We start from the raw sequence: 14,758 nt of genomic DNA, 5'->3' as shown, positions 1-14,758 counted from the left end.
TTTCTTCTTCCCAAGACTCTATTTGTTTTGCAAAGAGAGTTTTTGGCTGTTGGCTATGGCTTTAGATTGACCAACCCAACCAGACTTAAAAAAATAAAATCTGAACAGATGAATCCCAATCTTGGGTTGTGATTTGCCAAGACGCAATATGTAGACTTTTTGGTTGAGGTGACTACTTGTAAATACCTTCAATTTTAACTTCATTTCATTTCAAACAAAGAACACACATGATATTGCTAAGAAAAACAACAAGAATCCAGCCGAAAGGTTCAAAATTTTCTCAAAAAGAACAAAATGTTAAAAAGCAAAATCCACCTAGCAGAGACAAAAGAGACATGATCACTTGCTGATCATAGATAGGTACCTTAAGCACGCTTTCTCCTGGCCAAAACAATGGGTCTCTTGCCAACAGCTCCATTGTTTGGTTGAGAAAGAAGACCGCGGAGAAGAGCAAGAACACCAACACCCATGAATGGTACATACACCATCAACAATTTCTCAGATGCCTTCCCTGAACCTATCATCTCTCCCAGTATAGCAGCCTAATGAATAAGTAACAAATAGTTAAAAACAGATTCTAAACCACAAGGCATCATATATAAAATACCATAACAGCTCCAAAGCAAAAAGATTCACATTGCAGAACAGTAAGAGAAGTTCATAGTCTCATACTATAACTCTAATAACCATGAAACTCTCATCAACCATAATTGCAATTAACAAAATGCATTTTTGAAATCAAAATGAAATCTTGAATCAAGCATATACAGATCCCACTACTCTCTGCTTTGTAATGTTCCAGTTTTATAGACTATTATAACATTTATCAAATCCAATAAGCCATTCTTAGATTTCGGTTTAACCGGTTCGCTCAAGCTCTTCAGATCAATAATAATACAACTAATAGTTTCGGCAGATCCACAAAATCAAAAATACATATATGGAGAGAAATAAATGAAGTATGTAAATGTTGTTACCATTGAAGTCACGACGGAAGCTCCGTACACCATAGATGTGGTACCGAACCACGATTTCCCGGCGAGAATTGCGTAGACGTTGAGGATCGAGAGCGGCCAGAGAAGCAGAAGCTCGTGCCATACGAGTCCGACGAGGAAATGCGGCTTCTCAATGGCAAGATAATCCCCGAATTCGGCGACGTACCAGCGGTTCAGATCGACGAGAAACGAAGGGAAGATATCTCCGGGAAGACTCATTTGGCCGTCGATGAGCGGCGCAACGACCGCCATGAGAGCAAAGTACAAGAAGAGAACAGCATCGATCACCTTGCAAATTGCTCCCATTGCTTTGATCTATCGTTGACCGTGAAAACAAAAGAAGACGAACGAAGACGAAGAACCGCCTACTTAAAGTAATTGACGACATCTAAATTAAACCGAACCGGCTAAACCGTCTGCCATTATAGCCGGTTCGATTCAGTGGTAAATCAGAGAATAATAATAAGTGCATATTGAATGTAGACACTAATAAGAGCCCAAATCAGAATATATCAAATTGGAAACATTTCCATAAGCCTTCACGTCCTCTACATAGTCGACAAAGCTCTGAACATCATTATTAATTATATCCATTCCTTGCATTTCAACTTTTCTGACAGTTTGGCTCTCCAAATTGTAGTAGAAAACACGGAAAGCGGCTGATGAATATTTGGTTGACAACACAATTTCATTAGTACCGGTCATTCCAACAAAGACTAACTTAGCCTTCCCAACTACATTCTTCCACAAAGGGGGCAAGACGTAGCCATTCGTGTTTCTCTGCGTCAATTTCTTTAGTACCGGTCACTCCAAGCTATGCTTTAACCATTCGTGTTTCTCTGCGTCTATTAAAACCCACAACTGAAGACATTTAGTATGTCTAGTAACTGGCCTCAACTCAATATCTGACACATCAAGTGCACCTAATTTACCATTGTAGTTAACCAGAGTTCCACACAAATTTAAAGATATCATACCCTTGTCAAGGTTAATAACTGTAAACTTTTCAGACCTAACATCAAAGCAAATTACCCCATCAACCGAAGCCTGATAATACAAACCACCATTGATGCATATTCCAGTTTCAAAATCTTTATATAGAAGTTGAGGGGGAACACTAGAGTCGATCATTCTCCATGACAGTTTTCCATACCCTAATGTTAGAACTTGATGCTCCTCACATATCCTCCTTAGGTTGCCATATTTTGGACTTGGACAGGTCATGGCCAGTACCTTGAATTGTTTACCAATCGGATCATATCCTAAGTAGCTTATCACATTAACTCTCTCCGACTTCACTTTGGGTAAAGGTAAAAACTGACCGGTGCTAAATTTACATATCACCGGCACCGTTTCCGTCTTTTCATTTATGATCCGCTTATTTATAAGACAGACCAAGCCATGGAGAAGACCACTGTACATTTCACAAATACCATCCAAGCGAAATTGCATAAGACGAGTGACGACTACAGTAGACGGGTTCACATCCGGATTTTGAAGCTGAGGGCCTGAGGCAAGGAGAAAAAGGATAACACACCTCTGATTTTGCGGGCGAACAATAGCTGCGGACGAGCCAAAGATCTGGTGAAGAACAACTCAGTGAAATCTGCACAGCCAAGTGTGGAGGCCCATAGCTTTGACACGCAACGACATATCGCTACAGATTTCGCCGGCAACCTCGAGAATATCTCGTAAACGAGATCAATTGGGATCGGTAATGCGTTTCCTCCTGAGGTCTTCGGCCGCGTATGGTGTCGAGAAATGATTACATCATCCTCAGAGACGTGTTGCCGCCGTGTTTTCATGGCGGAGAAGACACTGTTTCAAAACCTAGATTCAACTGCATTTTTGATTTAAAAAGGTCGCGATATGAAGGAAGGGCAACTGCCAAAAAAAACTCGGTTTAGTATAAACTGAACCGTTAAACCGGCTGTCAGTATTCCGGATCACTATTTAATTTTAAGTCACGACAGATTGTGGAAAACCTGTTTTCGTAAGCAAAACGTATTGTTCTCAGGTTTGATTTAAGAGCTTAAAGAACACTTTTCTTTATTTCTTAAGAAAAAAGTACCTCAAAAGCTTAAGCACTCACAATCTCTCTTTTTCAAATCATAAGTTATGTCCCAAGCTGACATCTCCTTATATATAAAACTTTAATTTGATCCTTATGTCTAACCATAACTCGGTTTAGATGAGGGTTACTTTCTTCTCAAGTCAACTTCATGTGTAAGCCATCAATATTCTCCCTTCTAAGCTTGAAGTACTCTCTTACTCCAACTAGATCTCTCATTTCCTTGAACTTGATTCTTCCAATGCTTTTGTCAAGGTAAATCAGAACTCTTATTGTTTTTTTTTTTTTTTTTTAATTTGCATTATAATGAAGAGAAAGTACTTTGAAAGGCTATAACGTGCCTTAGAAGTTAGAAACAACCATTCCTCTTCATCGTCCAGACCACATGATATATAGTTAAAACTTCAAAAACAGAATAATAATAATAATAATAATAATAAGTCCTCCATTAATCTGTTACAGAATATCTCAAGTTGGAAACATTTCCATAAGCTTCATGTCCTCTACATGGTCGACAAAGCTGTGAACTTCATTACTACATATATCATCCATTCCTTGCATTTCAACTTTTCTGACAGTCTCGCTCTCGAGATTGTAGTAGAAAAAACAGAAAGGTTCGAATTTATATTGCTGCGACAACACAATTTCATTTGTACCGGTCACTCCAACAAAGGCTAAATGAGCCTTGCCAACTACATTCTTCCACAAAGGGGGCAATAAGAACCTATGCTTTAACCATTCATGTTTCTCTGCGTCTACTAAAACCCACAAGTGAAGACATTTAGTATCTCTAGTAACTGTCTTAAACTCGAAATTTGACACTTCAAGTTCAAGGGCACCTAATTTACCCTTATAGTTAACCAGAGTTGGCTCACGCTGAGACGCCATACCCTTATGAAGGTTAATAACTTTAAATTTTTCAGACCTAACCTCAAAGCAAATTACCTTAGAAACCCCAAAGACCCAAGCTTGATAATAAAAAACACCATTGATGCATATTCTAGTTTCATTATATAGAATCCCATGGGGGACACTACAGTCAATCATTCTCCATGACAGTTTTCCAGGCCCTAATGTCAGAACTTGATGCTCCCCACACATCCTCCTTTGTTTTCCATGTACTGGACAGGTCATGGCCAATGGCCCAATACCTTGAATTGTTTACCAACTGGATCATATCCCAAATAGCATATCACATAAACTCTCTTTGTCCTCACTTTGGGTAAAGGTAAGGATTGACCGGTGCTAGGGTTACATATCACCGGCACCGTTTCCGTCCTTCTTCCACTTGAGATCCGCTTATTTATAAGACAGACCAAGCCATGGACAAGACCACCGCCCACTTCACAATACCCATCGAAGGGGAATTGCATAAGACGAGTGGCGACTACAGGAGACGAGTTCTCATCTGGATTCTGAGGCTGAGGGGAGGAGTAGAAGAAGAAGTTGCCGCGTTTTTGGTAGGCGAACAATAGCTGCGGGCGAGCCGAAGATCTGGCCAAGAAAAACTCAGTGAAATGGGGAAGGCAAAGTGTCGAGGCCCAGAGCTTCGATACGCAGCGACATATCGCTACAGATTTCGCCGACTACCTCGAGAATATCTCGAAAACGAGATCAACTGGGATCGGCAATGCGTTTTCCCCACCGTTAAATGAGGTCTGCGGTCGCACATTGTGTCGGGGAATGGTTACATCATCCTCAGTGACGCGCTGCCGGCGTTTTTTCATGGCGGAGACGACACTGCTTTAAACCCTAGATTCGGGTCGCGATATGAAAGAGTGATAGTACATGAAGAAGGGTTGCAACTGCAGAAAACAAAAAAACAAAAACTCGGTATAGATTAAACCGAACCGTTAAACCGGCTGTCACTATTCCGGGTCGATTCAGTGGTGACAGTCGGTTTAACGGTTCGGTTTAATCTATACCGAGTTTTTGTTTTTTTGTTTTCTGCAGTTGCAACCCTTCTTCATGTACTATCACTCTTCATGCACAAACCTCCCTAATTAGAACATAACGTTCAACTATTATTGAATTTGCTAGACAAAGTTCCATTTTTTACAAATGCTCTTCATTCATGATTCAGTTCACTTGTTCCTCTTGTGAGATTGGTATGGAAAAATTTGCATTTTTATCTCTGTTCTATGTATTTTCCTGTCCCCATCTTCTATAAGACCTTATGATAAATAATCTATGTATCTTTCTAAGTAATGCTATCCATCTGTAGTCATTTACACAATTTGTAAATATCTATGTAACCGCCTCTATGGAGGTTTCAGAATGTTTTGATTGCGAATTCTCAGCTGAGCTTTGGCTAGCTTTGAGTTTCTTACTGCTCTTCTCCCTAAGCATCTCCTTGATCTCTGCTTCTCTCCTATCAACAACTTTGATCAGATCCTTGAAACTTGCCGCTCTCAAACTTCTCCCTGGTCTAGAAGAAGAACCAGCCTCTTCGCTCGTCCTTTCTTCATCACTCACTTCTGGTCTTAACCGTTGGTATTGCCAGAACACTTTCCAGCAGAAGAGTGTCAGTGCAATCAACCAAACGATGCCACAGATCAAGAAGAGTCCCCAAAAACTCTGTACCGAGATTTGATAGTTTTCTGTGTCTGAAATCTGCATTGTGCATTCGTGGTCGTAGGTAAGCCATTTCTTTCGGATTCTCTCGAGTTTCCCTTCTTCGGACAGCTGCAGGATCGCAGTCGACATGTCTACAGCTAGAGGAGAGTCTCTCTGGAAGGCCTGAAAGTAAACTTTTAAGATCCAATCAGCAAAGTTTTAACAGAGACTGATCTTACGGTATTGAGTTTGGAGTTTACATACAAATCCCCAGCCTGTCCGGGTGAACTCCTGTCCAACAGTACGGAACTTGCAGTTGCTGTTTGACAAGAGGGCTTTAATGTAGGGAAGCTCGTCAACTATGGCTGCAACGCCACCGCCTCTAGGACCACGTTGAAGAGCAGAGAGATATTCTACTTCGTCTTTCAACAGCATGATTCTTGATGGAGCTATGTTAAGTTCATTGACCAGATATTTCCACGCGAAGCTACCGTCTTGGACTCCAATGGCTTCGTTACTTGTTATTAGACTGTCCATTCCTTCTATCCGTGATGTTAGCTGTTGAACGGTGAGGATTGAAGTGAGACTCGCCGTGTAACTCGAGTTGATGATTAGAACCACAAATAACCATATGAGTAGCACAAACCTCCCCAGCGTGCTGACTGTGTTCTCCCCTGGAGACCAAGAAAGGAAGCAGGATAAACAACTTGAGAACTTGGTAATTAAAATTTTCGTCACTTTAGTGTTTATGTGTAATTGTGTACATACTGTGAGAGAAGAACATTGTTGAGAAGCTAAACCTGCAACGTTGAACACCAGAAACCGTTAGCGCTCAAACTTAAACTTATCTTGATAAGTTTTGCGTCTATTCACTAATTATGTGTAACTAACCAGAAGACAGTAATGATTTGACGCCTAGGAGGTCCGCGGAATTCTTCGTTAAAACGGTGTTCAAGAATCCAAATGACGGCTCCAACAAAGAGAAAAAGGGCGCCGGTCACAGCCCACATCTCTATAGTGAATGGCTTCAAGAACGACCAAGGACTAGACTTGGCCCCCTTCACTGGAGCTACCACCACAAGCCCTGATTCCATAAATGGCTGCGTGAAATCTACAAACTTGGTTCTGTTTGTAATGATTGTAACATCTCCAACAGCTACATCGAAACTCTAGAGACATAAAACAGAAAATCAATAGACAGGTTAGTATACTATTTCGTGTACCTGATTGAGTAAATGAAAGAATAAGTAAGACTCACATTTGCATTAACTTCACCTATGAGGTTGTCATATGAAGGGTTTCTCTTCCCGTCCCCGTATAGTACATAAGTACGTGGAACAGGATACGGAAGCAATTGAACCGCAGCTTCAAAGATGTCGATGCAATAGCCTTTAACACCAAGCGAGTTATTGTCCTTAGAAGCATAGTATTTGTAGCTCACACGGTTAGGCACCCCGATGATGAGCGGTTTTCCATTGTCAGGGAAAACCCAACCCCGAGGTGGCTTTCTTACTTCCCCTGGCCATATGATCTCATTGAGACGTTGGTTTTTAGCAGATGTGTTTGAAGGCTTAGAGTATAATGTCTCCGGAGGCACAACTGAGAAACCTGTATGATTCGACCAGTACCCAACCCTCTGTGGACCTGTACTTTTTATGTTAAGAATATCGTAGGCTGGATTAATCCTGTCTTTCTCTGAATCAAACTCGATTTTTCCGGTCAGACCTGTATAGTTTATCTCGAGAATGGTCTGTAAAAACCTCTCCCCTTCATTGAAAACGTCAAGTGCTGATAGCTTAATGTTACTGTCGTTGGTATTTTTCAGATTCGGATCACTAGAGAAAGTCACTGTATTGCCTTGTCTGAAGAAAACATCAAGAGCACGAGCTACTAACCAAACAGAATCATAAGCATACAGCGCGTAAGAATTAAAGCCATCATCACTTCTTGAACTCTCCTTGGATCTAAGGTTTTTCCATCTTGCTTTAAACCGTCTCTTCTTTTCACTCTCAGGTGTGTAATGGCGAAAAGCAACCACTCCTTGCAAGAGATCCATAGCTTTGGTATCCAACGGTTCCATGGAATCCAAAGCTGTAAGAAGCCAATCAGTGGTGATCCAGACATAGCCACTTCCCATCATACCAAGAGACTTGGCGACAGAGAATATGTTCAAACCCGAATCAGGATTGACATGAACAACAAAGATGCGAGATTCCATCAGATTAACAGAAGCCAATAAGCCACTGATTGAGCTATTACCTGCACCAGGTGTTATTGCAGCCTTGTAAGAGATCTTGGCACGTTTCTTGGCTAAAGCATCACCCAAAGCAGATACTCCGTTCCTACCATACTCATCATCCACAAAGATCGCAACAACTTGTCTCCATCTACAATAGGATACAAAATCCGCGATTGCTTTCATCTGGAAGTTGTCGTTTAGTGTGGTACGAAGGAAATAAGGGAATTGAAGCGAAGAAAGAGTAGGGTCTGTTGCTGCAAATGACAAGAGAGGTACATGGAGCTCATTAGCCACATGAGAGATTATGTGACCAAGTCCTGAAGATTGTGGACCAATGGCTGCAACCACTTTGTTCTCCATTAGCTGCAAAGCTACACCATAAGAAACCATATCACCAATCTACCTTCCTCATTTCGAAAAAAACACTCCATGTGAAAAAAAGGTTTAAACAAGAGGTTTATGAACAAGACAAGCTTCAGCAATTTGAATTACCTACATTTATTATACAAACCCAGCTTCATTGGGACAATTTCACAAGCAACTTACAGGTATAACTAACAGTTAACGAAAAATACCTCTCATGGTGCCAACAAATCCGCTGCAGTCTGAGTCCTGGAAGACGATATTGAGTTTAGTGCCCCTGAGAATACTCTGATCAGCATTAACTTCTTCAATGGCAGCCACAAACGCGGGTTTGGCCGCTCTTCCAATGAAAGAATCATAAGTAAACAGAGCTCCAACGTTGACAGAGCTTGGCAAAGAAGGAAAATAAGAGTTTTGTAAGAAACTTTCTCCACCAGCACCTTTCGTTGGTAAAACCCAGAAACCAAAAACACATAGGAGGAGCATAAGTCCCATGGAATCATAACATCTCATCATCACGAAAAATCCCATCTTTTAATCAGAAAGGACTGGTTTTTACGGGCTCATGAGATTACCCTTTTGACGATTCTGAGTTTAAAGACAAAAAGAAAAAAATCTGGTCCAAGAAGCATTCACGACCATAGATTTAAACATCAACATCAAGTGATAAATATATGGGTCAGACAAAAAGACAAAAGGGTAGTGAACAGTGGAACGAACCAAGAATCAAAACTTAGCTTTTACATATATACGTGTGTATATAATTATCTTGGATTCTGTACGGATCAAGAAACAGAACTGAAACCATCTCAGAGACGGTTCAGAAGTATATAAAAAAGGAATAAAACCATAGTTTAATAATTCAACTCAATGAACGCGAACTCCATGGACGTAGCGATAAACTATAATAGAGAGAAGAAATAAATCCCAATAAAATAGCAAATAGTGGGTCAGACAAAACAATTTAGCATACCAAGTTGAGTAAAAGAAAAGTTTCATGAGTTCATCATACTTCATTGAACGTGGCAATGATTTAAAAAAGGAATTAATGTGTACAATAGACGTACATATACATCCAAAGATCCAACCTTTTTCCTTTCAATTCTGACAAGCTTTTATATATTCAAAGTTGGAAGCTTTTGAAAGTTTTGGGTTATTCTATTAGAGTACCAAATCCTTATCAGATAAAGTCAATGCCATATAAACTACTGAAACTATTTTTAGCTCCTAAGAATCTATACAATATATTAGCTGCTATAAATCGTGGTAGTATTATCACTGGTTCTGTCTCACCAGCATTTTATGTTGCTAGGTTACAATACTCAAATCTAATGAACAGAGATTCGAGTATTGACTTACATGTTAGCTCATATCTAATTGCGTACAATTCGTCTACATAATAACAGTTTTTTTTTCTTTCCTATAGAATGGAATCTACTCATCAATTTCGTGGTACCTCAGAATCAGCTTCTTGGACTGCCACAACATGAGATGTGTTGCTATTGTTATTAGAGTCATCACTCCTGAACATTCTCTTGATAGCTTCTTCTTTCTCATCCACAAACTCCACAAAATCAAACACCAGTTCTCTAAGCCGCATCGTAGGAGAAGTCGACCAAGAAGCGCGAGACGTTGAGCATGTCCTATCCATCCGTCTGTACCGCACGAACTGGCGTATCATCCTGAGAACAAACACCAAAAACGCAGAGACCGTGATTGCAATGCAGACAAGGTACAACCCTTTGAAGCTCTTGAGATGCAGCTGGTTTGGCTCTGGGTTCCAGTCTGATTTCTCTGCGCAGTTCATCTTGCATAACCATTTTTTTCGTATCTCTTGCAGTTTCCTGGTCTCAGAGAGTTTCAAGATAGCTGTTGACATATCTTCTGCCAGTGGAGAATCCCTCTTAAACGCCTGTTAACCAAAACAACAAGTTCAAATCTTTACGTGATTCGTTTCTGATTAAGAGAAACTTGAAAAACGTACTTACAAATCCCCAACCACGGTGCATAAAGGGCTCTCCGACAATCTTGAAGCCTGCTCGTTCTGCTAGAAACAGTTCGATGTACGGGAGCTCGTCGACAATGGCAGCCACACCTCCCCAATTGGTTGGCCCCAGCTTTAGAGCCTCTTCATACTCCTCCGGTGAGTCAAGTGGGACCAGTCTAGACCGAGCCATGCCAAGACTGTAGGTTAAATACTCCAATGTGAACGTCCCAGCCTGGTACCCGATAGGCACCTCGCTTGCCCGCAAGCTATCGATTCCGGTAATGGCAGAGGGAAGCTGTTGAACTGTGAGGATTGAGGTGAGGTTTGCTGTGTAGCTAGCAGTTAGAACCATCAATAGAAAGAGCCATACAATCATCACTAGTCTTGCTAGATTGCTTATCGTATCTTCTTCTGTTGAAATAACAGGATATAACAGAAAGATTACTGACGTGAGTTAATAGAAAAAATCAATAGATAGTCGAATATGTATCAGACAAATTCTCAAATGTAACTCTAAACTTGTGTTTTTCTCTTGCTTAATGGTTCTTGAAGAAATATGGATAATAGTAAGGCTACTCACGGTTTCTCTTGAAAAGAGTTGAGAAGCTGAACCTGAAAGGACAAATCAGACTGGATGTATCAGATAAAACCCCAAGAATGAACTATCAAGTTCAGTGAAAAATATTACAAGCTGAACTTACAACATCATTGTGACGAGTTGTCTTCGGGGTGGCCCTCTGAAATCTTCATTGAAGCGATGTTCGAGGATCCAAATGACTACTGCAATAACCATGAATGAAACTAGAACGACGCACCATAACCGGATGGTGAAGGGTCTCAGAAAAATCCAAGTCGCATTGTCGTCATTAGCTGGAATCACCACCACAAGGCCTGTGGAAGCATATGGCTGCGAGAAATCTACTATTTTGGACCGGCTTGGGACTATTGCAAAATCCCCAACAGCTGCATCATATACCTGAAACAAATGGAAAAACAAGGAAGTGCCCAACCATTATCAGATAGCTGAAGTTACTCTGGAAATGTTTAGAGATCTCTGAGGTTTTTAAACGTTGTTGAAGAGGATACTTACGCCATCCGTGACCATTTGAATAAGCTGGTTGTAATTAGGACTTGAATGGCCATTTCCGAATGGCTCAAATATGTAAGGAACACTGTAAGGGACGAACTTCAATGCTTCAATGAAGACGTCGATGCAAAATCCTTTGATGCGATGGCTACTGTTCTTTTCTTCGGTCACAAACTCGACAAAACTCACTCTTCTTGGGATAACAATCTTCAATGGATCTGCAGAATCTGCAATGACCCAACCACGTGGCTTTCCATGGCCACCACCAGGCCAGGTTATGTCTCCAAGTTTTTCATCAGAAACTAAGCTAGTCTCTTTCTGTGAATCTCGGGGTTTTGTGGCTACAACTGAAAAGCCTTCATTTTTTGACCAAAAACCCACAGTATGAACACCAGTTTTGTCTACATTGATGATTTCGTAGTCACAGCCGATGACGTTTCGGCCAGAACCAAACTGAACTTGACCGGCTATACCAGTGAAGTTCACCTTCAGAAGTTTCTCAAGTAGTAGCTCCCCACTGTTGAAAAACTTGATTTTCTCCAGGTGCAGTTTAGTTCCTTTTGCATGAAGTAATTTTTCGGAGTAAGAAAAGGTTATATTGATTCCTTCATTTAGCAACTTCTCGATGCCATATGCAATCATCCACACTGTATCATAGGCATGTAATGCGTAGGCATGTAATGCGTAGGCATTCATTGATCTGTTGCTCTTCAGTTTATGTGTGAACTGTTGCATCTTTATTGATTCTGGGATGTGTTGACGAAGCCCCACTACTCCTTCAAGACGTTTTAGAGTACCTTTGTCACTCAAAGAAGAATCTAAGGTAACTGAGAGCCAGTCTGTGGCGAGCCACACGTATTCATGGGTCATCATCTGCAGCTTTTGCGCTATATCAAAAATTCTGAGCGATGGGTCCGGACCAAAATGAAGAATATAAACTCGAGGGCCGATGGACTTGGATTTTTTTAAAGCTTCCGTAAGGAACTTTTCATCAGAATGCACTGAGAGAGGCACTTTATAGGAAATTCTGGATCTTTTCTTGTACAGTTCATCATCAAGAGCAGCAACTCCATTTGTTCCGAGCTCATCATCTGAGTATACTGATATCACCTCTTTCCATCCATAGAAATTGATCAGTTCCACAAGGGCAGACATTTGGTGGGCATCATTAGGTGTAGTCCGAAGAAAGAAGGGAAACTGGAGAGCAGAAAGAGTTGGATCAGTTGCTGCAAAAGAAATGAGAGGAAAGTGGAGCCCTTTGGCAATGTCGGACATTGTATGAGCAACAGAGGATGATATTGGACCGATCATAGCCACCACTTCTTTCTCAAGCAATTTAAAAGCTGCAAAAACAACAACCACTGAAGCTTAAACCAGGCCCTTAGTAGACAAACCAAATTTTTTTGTTTCCAATTACGTACAGGAAACACATGTTCTAGTAAGGAACAGGCTGTTTTGGGTCTGAGGTCTATATTGTTCAATGCATTATTAGCATCTGGTAGAAGTGTGTCTATGTACAGATAAAAACTGATTCGAAACATGATTGATGTCCCAATCGCTTACAACAATCCCAAAATGTAAAATTGTTTAATGGGAACATGGATGGGGATCACAAGGGATTGAACACAAAAGAACAGTCATCGTACCTCCTATAGACCCATGAAAGACATTGCAAACAGAGTCCTCCATGAGCAGCCGTAGCTTTGTTCCATTGAGAACGCTTGTGTCAGCATTGACATCGGAGACAGCTGCCTCGAGAGCTACTTTAGCAGCTCTTCCGATAACCGAATCGAAAGCGAAAACAGCACCGAGGTTCACCACTTGAGGCCTCTGGCAGTGGCAACCCATTGGAACCACCAGAAAGGCCAAAATCAGGGCCGTAACAGCCACAAAAGGGTCAATGCCCAGTCCCATGGAGACAACGGAATCAAAAACTAAGGAACAGTTCAAACAGTTTGTGTTGGAACAAGAACTAGAACGGTAGAACCACCCCTTTTAAACCTAGAGACTCTTCTTCATTCAGCATTGAGGATGAGAAGAATGGTAAAAAAAGTTTACAACTTTGACCTGTAGAATCTGCGAATGAATATGATTACTGATTATAAAAAAAAATCGAATCAAGATCTAAGCCAATAGCAAACTCAAAAGTCGAATCAAATTTTTTAAAGTTTTTTAAATAGCTAAAAGAAGGCAACAATGTGGTTATGTAATGAGACTAATTTACAAACACAACATCAAACGATCATAAGAAAAATCTGAGAAAGATGAGTTTTTTGAATCAATTCATGAGAAGAAGATAACAGAGCCAGAAAACGAAATCGAAAAGACAAGCTAACGAAACAAGAAAACAGTAGAATAGTGAGAGAGTATCTCTTTACCTCTTTGAGCAACCTTCAGATTCTCTTTGGAATATACGCAAACACTTGGCAGGCATAAGTTAAATAAAAAAAAGGGGAAATTTTACGACAAAGCAACGAATTATCAACAAGAGAAGTCAAGAACTTTTTTTTATAAATAAAAGAACCCATTGATTGACAGGAGATTCCTAAAGGCATGATGCCCAGAGAGAGAGAGAGAGAGAGAGAGAGAGAGTCAATCATCTTCGTCTTTTCTCGGATACAAATCGAATAGAAGATATAGAAACATAGAGTACACAGTAGTAGACTAGAAAGAGAAAGAGAAGCTCTCAGCTCACACAGGTCCTATCCCGTAGACAGTCTACGGAAGGCTTTGTGTAGAACAGTGGTTAACACAGCAGCCGTTTGTTTTTTTGTTTAGCAGTGGGGCCTATTATTATTATTAGGCCCTACACTTAACGGCCCATTTTGTAAATTATATTACTTACTAATATAAAATAAATTAAGAAAATATATATAACTGGCTGATGATGTGTTAATCAATAATCATTTTCTTTTTTGTTTGATAAAAATAATCATTATATTTATTTTCAAAATTTTATTTCTTATTTGTATGGTTTTTATTGATAACTATGTAATCTTTGAATTCAAGTTAATAAAGTAAGATGCTCAACAACAACAAAAAAACATGTGTTATATATAATCATTATATTTCTTTTCAGAATTTTATTCTTATTTTTTGTTTTTGTCAACAACTGTGACGATTTTTTTTTTCTTTTAAGCTAATTTTGTCATTGACAAGTAATATATTTTCTAGTTTTCATATTTTTTTTTTTTTAATTAGGAACACAGAGAGTTGTGTTAACTTGTAAGTCATAACAAAGAGTTGATTTTTCTTTTCTTACTTTTCTTTTTTATCAAAGATTTTTTTTTTCAATCTTCAAAAGTTGTTACGCTGAATATTTTTCTATCATGATTCATTTAAATATTATTTAATAAAATAAATTACATATATATTTATTTCCAGCTATGTTATTTATTCCATGAATAATATTAACTAATTTTTTATGTATTTATATAAATCTGAAATTTTTTTAATTAAT

At 39.7% G+C, this 14,758-nt stretch overlaps 3 protein-coding genes and 2 pseudogenes across 15 annotated transcripts; all 5 read right to left on the bottom strand.

The window, feature by feature from the left end:
- Nucleotides 1–183: 183 nt before the first annotated feature.
- LOC104749628 (uncharacterized) lies at nt 184–1,354 on the bottom strand. The gene is made up of 2 exons (XM_010471297.2): nt 978–1,354; nt 184–542 (listed from the first exon to the last, which is right to left on the bottom strand). The coding sequence occupies exons 1-2, from the start codon at nt 1,299–1,301 to the stop codon at nt 366–368; spliced, it is 501 nt and encodes a 166-aa protein (XP_010469599.1). The 5' UTR covers nt 1,302–1,354; the 3' UTR covers nt 184–365.
- Nucleotides 1,355–1,481: 127 nt separating this feature from the next.
- Nucleotides 1,482–2,842, bottom strand: LOC104753327 (F-box protein DOR pseudogene; annotated as a pseudogene).
- A 692-nt stretch (nt 2,843–3,534) lies between these two features.
- Nucleotides 3,535–4,828, bottom strand: LOC104753326 (F-box protein DOR pseudogene; annotated as a pseudogene).
- Nucleotides 4,829–5,243: 415 nt separating this feature from the next.
- On the bottom strand, nt 5,244–9,259 carry LOC109124836 (glutamate receptor 3.5). 10 transcript variants are annotated; one of them, XR_015584265.1, is made up of 7 exons: nt 8,437–9,023; nt 6,881–8,232; nt 6,514–6,791; nt 6,391–6,422; nt 6,269–6,296; nt 5,883–6,180; nt 5,244–5,805 (listed from the first exon to the last, which is right to left on the bottom strand). XR_015584265.1 is itself a non-coding variant. In XM_087491083.1 (7 exons), exons 3-7 carry the CDS (start codon nt 7,760–7,762, stop codon nt 5,314–5,316), a joined length of 2,094 nt encoding a protein of 697 aa, XP_087347209.1. In that variant the 5' UTR covers nt 7,763–7,771; nt 7,882–8,232; nt 8,437–9,033; the 3' UTR covers nt 5,244–5,313. The 10 variants fall into 10 exon arrangements, 7 of the variants coding, with proteins under 7 accessions (XP_087347209.1, XP_087347211.1, XP_087347208.1 ...); XR_015584264.1 differs by having other exon boundaries at nt 5,887–6,180; XR_015584267.1 differs by having other exon boundaries at nt 5,887–6,180; nt 6,881–8,224; nt 8,437–8,842.
- Nucleotides 9,260–9,476: 217 nt separating this feature from the next.
- Nucleotides 9,477–14,080, bottom strand: LOC104749625 (glutamate receptor 3.7). Of its 4 annotated transcripts, none has more exons than XM_010471292.3 (7): nt 13,677–14,080; nt 12,945–13,374; nt 11,302–12,641; nt 10,913–11,187; nt 10,792–10,823; nt 10,209–10,622; nt 9,477–10,136 (listed from the first exon to the last, which is right to left on the bottom strand). In XM_010471292.3, the coding sequence occupies exons 2-7, from the start codon at nt 13,210–13,212 to the stop codon at nt 10,129–10,131; spliced, it is 2,337 nt and encodes a 778-aa protein (XP_010469594.2). In that variant the 5' UTR covers nt 13,213–13,374; nt 13,677–14,080; the 3' UTR covers nt 9,477–10,128. The 4 variants fall into 4 exon arrangements, with proteins under 4 accessions (XP_010469594.2, XP_010469592.2, XP_010469593.2 ...); XM_010471290.3 differs by having other exon boundaries at nt 10,213–10,622; XM_010471291.3 differs by having other exon boundaries at nt 10,213–10,622; nt 12,945–13,365; nt 13,677–14,042.
- Between the last annotated feature and the right edge of the window lie 678 nt (nt 14,081–14,758).

The sequence above is a fragment of the Camelina sativa genome, chromosome 16 (genome assembly GCF_030686135.1).
Source record: "Camelina sativa cultivar CO46 ecotype springtype chromosome 16, ASM3068613v1".
Taxonomy (NCBI): Eukaryota; Viridiplantae; Streptophyta; class Magnoliopsida; order Brassicales; family Brassicaceae; genus Camelina; species Camelina sativa.
The sequence above is the reverse complement of the archived record's forward strand: the minus strand, read 5'-3'. Positions and strand labels throughout refer to the sequence as shown.